Genomic DNA, 10,853 nt, shown 5'->3' on the forward strand with positions numbered 1-10,853 from the left:
TCGCTGTGTCCCCTTTCCAATGCCTCTTTACCTGGGTTCCCAATCATAGTTCTCCTCTCCCCTTGCTCCCTGTTGCTGTGTCCCTTTCCTGCTTTCTTTCCTCGGTTCCCATCCATGGTTCTCCTATCCCCTGGCTTCCTGTCGCCGTGTCCCTTTTCCAATGCCTCCTTCCCTGGGTTCCCATCCATAGTTCTCCTTTCCCCTTGCTCTCTTTTGCTGTGAACCTTTCCTGATGCTTCCTTTCCTAGGTTCTAATCCATGGTTCTCCTATCCCCTGGCTCCCTGTCATTGTGTCCCTTTCCTGATGTTTCCTTCCCTGGGTGCCCATTAATAGTTCTCCTCTCCCCTTGCTCCCTTTTGCTGTGTCCCTTTCCTGATGCTTCCTTCCCTGGGTTCCAATACATGGTTCTTCATTTCCCTAGCTTCCTTTCGCTGTGTCCATTTCCCGATGCTTCCTTCCCTTGGTCCCCATCCAGGGTTCTCCTCTTCCCTTGCTCATTGTCGCTGTGTGCCTTTTCTGATGCCTCCTTCCCTGGGTTCCCATCCATGGTTCTCCTCTCCCCTTGCTCCCTGTCGCTGTGTCCCTTTTCTGATGCCTCTTTCCCTGGGTTCCCATCCATGATTCTCCTCTCCCCTTGCTCCCTGTCGCTGTGTCCATTTTCCAATGCCTCTTTCCCTGGGTTCCCAACCATAGTTCTCCTCTCCCCTTGCTCCCTGTTGCTCTGTCCCTTTCCCGCTTCCTTTCCTGGGTTCCCATCCATGGTTCTCCTATCCCCTGGCTTCTTGTCGCTGTGTCCCTTTTCCAATGCCTCCTTCCCTGGGTTCCCATCCATAGTTCTCCTCTCTCCTTGCTCCCTGTTGCTGTGTCCCTTTCCAGATGCTTCCTTCCCTGGGTTCCAATCCATGGTTCTCCATTTTCCTTGCTTCATTTCGCTGTGTCCATTTCCCGATGCTTCCTTCCCTTGGTCCCCATCCATGGTTCGCCTCAGCCCTTGCTCACTGTAGCTGTGTCCCTTTTCTGATGCCTCTTTCCCTGGGTTCTCATCCATGGTTCTCCTCTCCCCTTGCTCCCTGTAACTGTGTTGCTTTTCTGATGCCTCCTTCGCTGGGCTCCCATCCATGATTCTCCTCTCCCCTTGCTCCCTGTCGCTGTGTCCCCTTTCCAATGCCTCTTTACCTGGGTTCCCAATCATAAGTCTCCTCTCCCCTTGCTCCCTGTTGCTGTGTCCCTTTCCTACTTCCTTTCCTGGGTTCCCATCCATGGTTCTCCTATCCCCTGGCTTCCTGTCACTGTGTCCCTTTTCCAATGCCTCCTTCCCTGGGTTCCCATCCATAGTTCTCCTCTCCCCTTGCTCCCTTTTGCTGTGTCCCTTTCCTGATGCTTCCTTTCCTAGGTTCTCATCCATGGTTCTCCTATCCCCTGGCTCCCTGTCATTGTGTCCCTTTCCCGATGTTTCCTTCCCTGGGTTCCAATCCATGGTTCTCCATTTCCCTAGCTTCCTTTCGCTGTGTCCATTTCCCGATGCTTCCTTCCCTTGGTCCCCATCCATGGTTCTCCTCTTCCCTTGCTCACTGTCGCTGTTTGCCTTTTCTGATGCCTCCTTCGGTGGGTACCCATCCATAGTTCTCCTCTCCCCTTGCTCCCTGTCGCTGTGTCCCTTTTCTGATGCCTCTTTCCCTGGGTTCTCATCAATGGTTCTCCTCTCCCTTTGCTCGCTGTCGCAGTGTTACTTTCCTAATGCCTCCTTCCCTGGGTGCCCATCCATAGTTCCCCTCTCCCCTTGCTCCCTTGCTGTGTCCCTTTCCTGATGCTTCCTTTCCTGGGTTCCCATCCATGATTCTCCTCTCCCCTTGCTCCCTGTCGCTGTGTCCATTTTCCAATGCCTCTTTCCCTGGGTTCCCAACCATAGTTCTCCTCTCCCCTTGCTCCCTATTGCTGTGTCCCTTTCCTGCTTCCTTTCGCTGTGTCCCTTTCCCGATGCTTCCTTCCCTTGGTTCCCATCCTTGGTTCTCCTCTTCCCTTGCTCCATGTTGCTGTGTCCCTTTTCAATTTCCTCCTTCCCTGCCTTCTCATCCATGGTTCTCCTCTCCCCTTGCTCCCTGTCACTGTGTTGTTTTTCTGATGCCTCCTTCGCTGGGCTCCCATCCATGATTCTCCTCTCCCCTTGCTCCCTATCGCTGTGTCCCCTTTCCAATGCCTCTTTACCTGGGTTCCCAATCATAGTTCTCCTCTCCCCTTGCTCCCTGTTGCTGTGTCCTTTTCCTGCTTCCTTTCCTGGGTTCCCATCCATGGTCCTCCTATCCCCTGGCTTCCTGTCGCTGTGTCCCTTTTCCAGTGCCTCCTTCCCTGGGTTCCCATCCATAGTTCTCCTCTCCCCTTGCTCCGTTTTGCTGTGTCCCTTTCCTGATGCTTCCTTTCCTAGGTTCTCATCCATGGTTCTCCTATCCCCTGGCTCCCTGTCATTGTGTCCCTTTCCCGATGTTTCCTTCCCTGGGTGCCCATTAATAGTTCTCCTCTCCCCTTGCTCCCTTTTGCTGTGTCCCTTTCCCGATGCTTCCTTCCCTGGGTTCCAATCCATGGTTCTCCATTTCCCTAGCTTGCTTTCGCTGTGTCCATTTCCCGATGCTTCCTTCCCTTGGTCCCCATCCATGGTTCTCCTCTTCCCTTGCTCACTGTCGCTGTGTTCCTTTTCCGATGCCTCCTTCCCGGGTCCCCATGCATGGTTCTCCTCTCCCCTTGCTCCTTGTTGCTGTGTCCCTTTTCTGATGCCTCTTTCCCTGGGTTCTCATCAATGGTTCTCCTCTCCCCTTGCTCGCTGTCGCAGTGTTACTTTCCTAATGCCTCCTTCCCTGGGTGCCCATCCATAGTTCCCCTCTCCAGTTGCTCCCTTGCTGTGTCCCTTTCCTGATGCTTCCTTTCCTGGGTTCCCATCCATGATTCTCCTCTCCCCTTGCTTCCTGTCGCTGTGTCCATTTTCCAATGCCTCTTTCCCTGGGTTCCCAACCATAGTTCTCCTCTCCCCTTGCTCCCTGTTGCTGTGTCCCTTTCCTGCTTCCTTTCCTGGGTTCTCATCCATGCTTCTCCTATCCCCTGGCTTCCTGTCGCTGTGTTCCTTTTCCAATGCCTCCTTCCCTGGGTTCCCATCCATAGTTCTCCTCTCTCCTTGCTCCCTGTTTCTGTGTCCCTTTCCAGATGCTTCCTTCCCTGCGTTCCAATCCATGGTTCTCCATTTCCCTTGCTTCATTTCGCTGTGTCTCTTTCCTGATGCTTCCTCCGCTTGGTCCCCATTCATGGTTCGCCTCAGCCCTTGCTCACTGTCGCGGTGTCCCTTTTCTGATGCCTCTTTCCCTGGGTTCTCATCCATGGTTCTCCTCTACCGTTGCTCCCTGTAACTGTGTTGCTTTTCTGATGCCTCCTTCGCTGGGCTCCCATCCATGATTCTCCTCTCCCCTTGCTCCCTGTCGCTGTGTCCCTTTTCTGATGCCTCTTTCCCTGGGTTCTCATCAATGGTTCTCCTCTCCTCTTGCTCGCTATCGCAGTGTCACTTTCCTAATGCCTCCTTGCCTGGGTGCCCATCCATAGTCCCCCTCTCCCCTTGCTCCCTTGCTGTGTCCCTTTCCTGATGCTTCCTTTCCTGGGTTCCCATCCATGATTCTCCTCTCCCCTTGCTCCCTGTCGCTGTGTCCATTTTCCAATGCCTCTTTCCCTGGGTTCCCAACCATAGTTTTCCTCTCCCCTTGCTCCCTGTTGCTGTGTCCCTTTCCTGCTTTCTTTCCTGGGTTCCCATCCAGGGTTCTCCTATCCCCTGGCTTCCTGTCGCTGTGTCCCTTTTCCAATGCCTCCTTCCCTGGGTTCCCATCCATAGTTCTCCTCTCTCCTTGCTCCCTGTTGCTCTGTCCCTTTCCAGATGCTTCCTTCCCTGGGTTACAATCCATGGTTCTCCATTTCCCTTGCTTCATTGCGATGTGTCTCTTTCCTGATGCTTCCTTCCCTTGGTCCCCATCCATGGTTCGCCTCAGCCCTTGCTCACTGTCGCTGTGTCCCTTTTCTGATGCCTCTTTCCCTGAGTTCTCATCCATGGTTCTCCTCTCTCCTTGCTCGCTGTCGTGGTGATACTTTTGTAATGCCTCCTTCCCTGGGCTCCCATCCATGGTTCTTCTCTCCCCTTGCTCCCTGTCACTGCGTTGCTTTTTTGATGCCTCCTTCCCTGGGCTCCCATCCATGATTCTCCTCTCCCCTTGCTCCCTGTCGCTGTGCCCCCTTTCCAATGTTTCTTTCCCTGGGTTCCCAACCATAGTTCTCCTCTCCCCTTACTCCCTGTTGCTGTGTCCCTTTCCTGATGCTTCCTTCCCTGGGTTCCAATCCATGGTTCTCCATTTCCCTAGCTTCCTTTCGCTGTGACCCTTTCCCGATGCTTCCTTCCCTTGGTCCCCATCCATGGTTCTCCTCTTCCCTTGCTCACTGTCGCTGTGTCCTTTTCTGATGTCTCCTTCACTGCGTTCCCATCCATGGTTCTCCTCTCCCCTTGCTCCCTGTCGCTGGTCCCCCTTTCCAATGTCTCTTTCCCTGGGTTCCCAACCATAGTTCTCCTCTCCCCTTGCTCCCTGGTGCTGTGTCCCTTTCCTGCTTCCTTTCCTGGGTTCCCATCCATGGTTCTCCTATCCCCTGGCTTCCTGTCGCTGTGTTCCTTTTCCAATGCCTCCTCCCTGGGTTCCCATCCATAGTTCTCCTCTCTCCTTGCTCCCTTTGCTGTGTCCCTTTCCTGATGCTTCCTTCCCTGGGGTCCAATCCATGGTTCTCCATTTCCCTAGCTTCCTTTCGCTGTGTCCCTTTCCCGATGCTTCCTTCCCTTGGTCCCTAGCCATGGTTCTCCTCTTCCCTTGCTCACTGTCGCTGTGTCCCTTTTCTGATGTCTCCTTCACTGCGTTCCCATCCATGGTTCTCCTCTCCCCTTGCTCCCTGTTGCTGTGTCCCTTTTCTGATGCCTCTTTCCCTGGGTTCTCATCAATGGTTCTCCTCTCCCCTTGCTCGCTGTCACGGTGTTACTTTCCTAATGCCTCCGTCCCTGGGTGCCCATCCATATTTCCCCTCTCCCCTTGCTCCCTTTTGCTGTGTCCCTTTCCTGATGCTTCCTTTCCTGGGTTCCCATCCATGATTCTCCTCTCCCCTTTCTCCCTGTCACTGTGTCCCTTTCCCAATGCCTCTTTTCCTGGGTTCCCACCATAGTTCTCCTCTCCCCTTGCTCCCTGTTGCTGTGTCCCTTTCTTGCTTCCTTTCCTGGGTTCCCATCCATGGTTCTCCTATCCCCTGGCTTCCTGTCGCTGTGTCCCTTTTCCAATGCCTCCTTCCCTGGGTTCCCATCCATAGTTCTCCTCTCTCCTTGCTCCCTGTTGCTGTGTCCCTTTCCAGATGCTCCCTTCCCTGGGTTCCAATACATGGTTCTCCATTTCCCTTGCTTCATTTCGCTGTTTCACTTTTCTGATTCTTCCTTCCCTTGGTCCCCATCCATGGTTCGCCTCAGCCCTTGTTCACTGTCTCTGTGTCCCTTTTCTGATGCCTCCTTCCCTGGGTTCCCATCCATGGTTCTCCTCTCCCCTTGCTCCCTGTCGCTGTGTCCCTTTTCTGATGCATCTTTCCTTGGGTTCTCATCCATGGTTCTCCTCTCTCCTTGCTCGCTGTCGTGGTGATCCTTTTCTAATGCCTCCATCCATGGGCTCCCATCCATGGTTCTCCTCTCCCCTTGCTCCCTGGTGCTGTGTCCCTTTTCTAATGCCTCCTTCCCTCGGTGCCCATCCATAGTTCCCCTCTCCCGTTGCTCCCTTTTGCTGTTTCCCTTTCCTGATGCTTCCTTTCCTGGGTTCCCATCCATGATTCTCCTATCCCCCGGCTCCCTGTCGTTTTGTCCCTTTCCCGATATTTCCTTCCCTGGTTGCCCATCCATGGTTCTCCTCCCCCATTGTTCCCTGTTGCTGTTTACCTTTCCTGATGCTTCCTTTCCTGGGTTCCTATCTATGGTTCTCCGATTACCTGGCTCACTGTCGTTGTGTCTCTTTCCAGATGTTTCCTTCCCTGGTTGTCCATCCATGGTTCTCCTCTCTCCTTGCTCGCTGTCGTGGTGATCCTTTTCTAATGCCTCCATCCATGGGCTCCCATCCATGGTTCTCCTCTCCCCTTGCTCCCTGTTGCTGTGTCCCTTTTCCAATGCCTCCTTCCCTAGATGCCCATCCATAGTTCCCCTCTCCTCTTGCTCCCTTTTGCTGTTTCCCTTTCCCGAGGATTCCTTTCCTGGGTTCCCATCCATGGTTCTCCTATCCCCTGGCTCCCTGTCGTTGTGTCCCTTTCCCGATGTTTCCTTCCCTGGTTGCCCATCCATGGTTCTCCTCTCCCATTGTTCTCTGTTGCTGTGTCCCTTTACTGGTGGTTCCTTCCCTGGGATTCCATCCATGGTTCTCCTCTCCCCTTGCTCTCTATCACTGTGTACCTTTTCTCATGCCTCCTTCCCTGGGTTCTCATCTCCCCTTGCTCCCTGTTGCTGTGTTGCTTTTCTGATGCTGCCTTTCCTGGGTTTCCCATCCTAGGTTCTCCTCTCCTCTTGCTCCCGGTCTCTGTGTTCCTTTTCCAATGTCTCCTTCCCTGGGTTCCCATCCATGTTTCTCCTCTCCCATTGTTACCCGTTGCTGTGTCCCTTTCCTGTGTTCCCATCCATGGTTCTCCTCTCCCCTTGCTCCTTGCACTGTGTCCCTTTTCTGATGCCTCCTTCCCTGGAGTCTCATCCATGATTCCCCTCTCCCCTTGCTCACTGTCGCTGTATCCCTTTCCTGATGCTTCTTTCCCTGTGTTCCCATCCATGGGTCTCCTCTCCCCTTGCTCCCTGCTGCTGTGCATTTTTCCTGATGCTTCCTTCCCTGGGTTCCCATCCATGGTTCTCTTCTTGATCTCTGTCGCTGTGTCTCTTCCCCGATGCTTCCTTTCCTGGGTTCCCATCCATGGTTCTCCTATCCTCTGGCTCCCTGTCGTTGTGTCCCTTTCCCGATGTTTCCTTCCCTCGGTGCCCATCCATAGTTCTCCTCTCCCCTTGCTCCCTTTTGCTGTGTCCTTTTCCTGATGCTTCCTTCCCTGGGTTCCCATCCATGGTTCTCCTCTCCCATTGCTTCCTGTAGCTGTGTCCCTTTCCTGATGCTTCCTTTCCTCTGTTCCCATTTATGGTCCTCCTCTCCCCTTGCTCACCTTCACTGTGTTCCTTTTCTGATACCTCTTTCCCTGGGTTCTCATCCATGGTTCTCCTCTCCCCATGCTCCCTGTCGCTGTGTTGCTTTTCCAATGCCTCCTTCCCTGGGTTCCTATCCATGGCTCGCCTCTCCCCTTGCTCCATGTCACTGTGTCCCTTTTCTGTTGCCTCCTTCCCTGGGTTCTCATGCATGGTTCTACTCTCCCCTTGCTCCGTGTTGCTGGGTTGCTTTTCTGATGCCTCCTTCCCTGGGCTCCCATCCATGGCTCTCCTCTTCCCTTGCTCCCTTTTGCCGTGTCCCTTTCCTGATGCTTCCTTTCCTGGGTTCCCATCCATGTTCCTCCTATCCCCTGGCTCCCTGTTGCTATGTCCCTTTTCCGAAGCTTCCTTCCCTGGGTTCCCATCCATGGTTCTCCTCTTCCCTTGCTCCCTGTCGCTGTGTCCCGTTTCTAATTCCTCCTTCCCTGGTTTCTCATCCATGGTTCTCATCTCCCCTTGCCCCCTGTCATTGTGTTGCTGTTCTGATGCCTCCTTCCCTAGGCTCTCATCCATGGTTCTTCTCTCCCCTTGCCCCCTGTCACTGTGTCCCTTTTCCAATGCCTCTTTCCCTGGGTTCCCAACCATAGTTCTGCTCTCCCCTTGCTCCCTGTTGCTGTGTCCCTTTCCTGATGCTTCCTTTCCTGGGTTCCCATCCACGGTTCTCCTATCCCCTGGCTCCCGCTTGCTGTGTCCCTTTTCCAATGCCTCCTTCCCTGGGTTTCCATCCATAGTTCTCCTCTCCCCTTGCTCCCTGTTTCTGTGTCCCTTTCCCGATGCTTCCTTCCCTGGGTTCCAATCCATGGTTCTCCATTTCCCTTGGTTCCTTTCGCTGTGTCCCTTTCCCGATGCCTCCTTCCCTGGGCTCCCATCCATGGTTCTCCTCTCCCCTTGCTCCCTGTTGCTGTGTCCCTTTTCTAATTCCTCCTTCCCTGGCTTCTCATCCATGGTTCCCCTCTCCCCTTGCTCCCTGTTACTGGGTTGCTTTTCTGATGCCTCCTTCCGTGGGCTCCTATATATGGTTCTCCTCTCCCCTTGCTCCCTGTCACTGTGTGCCTTTTGCAATGCCTCTTTCCCTGGGTTCCCAACCATAGTTCTCCTCTCCGCTTGCTCCCTGTTGCTGTGTCCCTTTCCTGATGCTTCCTTTCCTGGGTTTCCATCCATGGTTCTCCTATCCCCTGGCTCCTTGTTGCTGTGTCCCTTTCCTGATGCTTCCTTCCCTCGGTTCCCATCCATGTTTCTCCTCTTCCCTTGCTGCCTGATGCTGTGTCCCTTTCCTGATGCTTCCTTTCCTGGGTTCCCATCCATGGATCTCTGCTCCCCTTGCTCCCTGTTGCTGTGTCCCTTTCCTGATGCTTCCTTCCCTTGGTTCCCATTCATGTTTCTCCTCTTCCCTTGCTTCCTTTCGCTGTGTCCCCTTCCCTGTTGCTGCTTCCTCTGGCTCTGGACTATGCTTCTCCTTTACCTGCTACTTTATGAGGCCTCTGTGAGAGATCATTTCCTTGTCCAGATCTGAGCCTTTATACTTTGCCAGTACTTTTACACTGCTGTGTCCGATAAATCAGGCATGTGTCTTCGTTAGGACCCTGCACCAGACTTAGAGATGTGAACTGTGCTTGTCATTTCATTGGCCAATGCTCTGATCCTGTCAGTGGTAGCTTATGAAACATCAGGCGAGGGTTGATATCGCTGTGGAATACCGAAAACTTGTGAACATTAGTACATTTATTGAGCTTCGTGATATGCAACCTTAAATAACATAATTTAATAGGACCATTGCCATACATCCTAAAGTAAAATGGTGCTTAGGTAGTAGGTGAAATTACTACCTGCTTGTGTCGCACAGCTTTATCAACCATGGAATGATGTGACCATTCCAGGTTTGAACCTGGCAGGCTATACATGGATCTCCAAAGCAGGCACCTAAACCCTTGAACTGCCTTGTTGAGTCACCTATCACCTTATCCCACTGCTTGTTTCTTTGTGTTCACTCGGAGGTGCTCCTCTGAAGAACTTTGCACGCTGGCCAGGGCTTTTGAGAGCCACGTTGCTTCAGGTAGAATGATACACCCTGCCCAGAGCCAGCTAGGGGTATTTTCTGTGTGTTGCAGGGCAGTGGCTCTGTTTAGCACAGTAATCCCATTACTCCAGTCCTCCCGAATCGTCACAGTGCTAAACGAATGTGGCGTCCCTGCTTCATTTAGCTAGTATTGTCACGAGGAGGGAAAATGAAAGGCAATGTGTTGGGCCCGCCCTCTCTTGCTTGGTAGTTAAGGAATGCAGGGTTCCTGATTATGCTTCTTGACAGGATCAAACAGGGCACAATAGAGTTTGTATAGTATTTATTGTTTTTAATGCAGACAGTACAGTTGGCAGAGGCTTTAGGTGTTACATGTAAGGTGCTTCAGACCGAAAGCCATGCATGTAGAAAATTGATGGTTAGGTCTGGAACAAGGATGAGGACATCAAGGAGGAAATGTCTGCCAGGTGGGCTAATAGAGAACTTTGCTAGAAGGCTTATAGGGAAGGGAGCATCGAGTCATTCAGGATGGGTTTGACTGTTTAAGGGGTCTGAGGGAAGAGGATTGGTTTAGCTTGTTTAGTCTAATTTTAGCGTGTAGGGTGATATAGACAAGGATACCTTTGAAGAAAGAGGCCTTCCATCAACCAATGCACAGGCTCAGTGATTATTTGTTCTGCTTCTCCCACAACAGAGATTTCTTGAAATGAATCCTGTAGGATCGATGTCCACAGCCATCAGACTGGTCCATCATTTCTTGATGAAGTACCCCCTCTACAACCCTTATTCATGTAACTGCATGGAATGGCAAAACAAATTGGTGATGGCTGGAAGGTCTGGAATGAATCCTAACCTCTGGTATTGCTCTCGGCAACCCCCAAGACCATCATTTTTCAGTCTGCCAAGTCATTACAGAGAGGGGAAAAACCATATGCAAATCAGCCTTGGCTCCACCCCAAAAAGGTGCAGTCCAGCCGAAACTACAGGGTGATATCCCTTCTGCACGAGACCATAAGCATCCCCAAAGATGTTACGGCTTCTTTGGGTTCCATCATTGAGGTGTAGCTTGGGTCTTTAGGCCCTTTTCCAGCACCATTTTGGGAGGACGAACATCATAAACACATGCCTCCAACTCTGTGCCTTTCCCTTCCTCTTGTACCACTCTTAGCCATTCCATATCTAGATAATATGCTTTCCAGTGATCCACCTACACCATGGCATCAAACCCCTAAACTCTCCCATACCTGTGTCACCTCAAAAAAGGTTCTCTCCTACTGTGCCTACCTTCAGCTCTCTGTCCTGGATTGCAGTGGCCCTCTACTCCTGTACTTACGTTTTACCTTCCACCACTCCAGTACCATCTGCCTATTCTTCCCTGTGCTGCAGAGCCATTGTCGCACACCCCCTGCACAATCTCCTTCTCTCTCTGTCCTCGCCTCCATTACACCCCCTCTGTTTTCAGCATACAAAGTCAAAACTACTGGCATGAATTTAATCTTTTTCCTACCTCGTTTACTTGTCTTCCCTCTCCCTCTGTTACTGACACAAAGAGAGGAAGTACAATATCA

At 52.3% G+C, this 10,853-nt stretch overlaps 3 protein-coding genes across 3 annotated transcripts; all 3 read right to left on the minus strand.

The window, feature by feature from the left end:
• Positions 1-410: 410 nt before the first annotated feature.
• On the minus strand, positions 411-1,622 carry LOC138504986 (ribosome-binding protein 1-like). The gene has a single exon (XM_069625351.1). It carries the CDS (start codon positions 1,620-1,622, stop codon positions 411-413), a length of 1,212 nt encoding a protein of 403 aa, XP_069481452.1.
• Positions 1,623-5,471: 3,849 nt separating this feature from the next.
• On the minus strand, positions 5,472-6,446 carry LOC138504987 (octapeptide-repeat protein T2-like). Its single transcript, XM_069625352.1, has one exon. The coding sequence runs from the start codon at positions 6,444-6,446 to the stop codon at positions 5,472-5,474; it is 975 nt and encodes a 324-aa protein (XP_069481453.1).
• Positions 6,447-6,797: 351 nt separating this feature from the next.
• On the minus strand, positions 6,798-8,645 carry LOC138504988 (S-antigen protein-like). The gene has a single exon (XM_069625353.1). It carries the CDS (start codon positions 8,643-8,645, stop codon positions 6,798-6,800), a length of 1,848 nt encoding a protein of 615 aa, XP_069481454.1.
• Between the last annotated feature and the right edge of the window lie 2,208 nt (positions 8,646-10,853).

The sequence above is a fragment of the Ambystoma mexicanum genome, chromosome 11 (genome assembly GCF_040938575.1).
Source record: "Ambystoma mexicanum isolate Mex_15411 chromosome 11, UKY_AmexF1_1, whole genome shotgun sequence".
NCBI classification, from domain to species: domain Eukaryota; kingdom Metazoa; phylum Chordata; class Amphibia; order Caudata; family Ambystomatidae; genus Ambystoma; species Ambystoma mexicanum.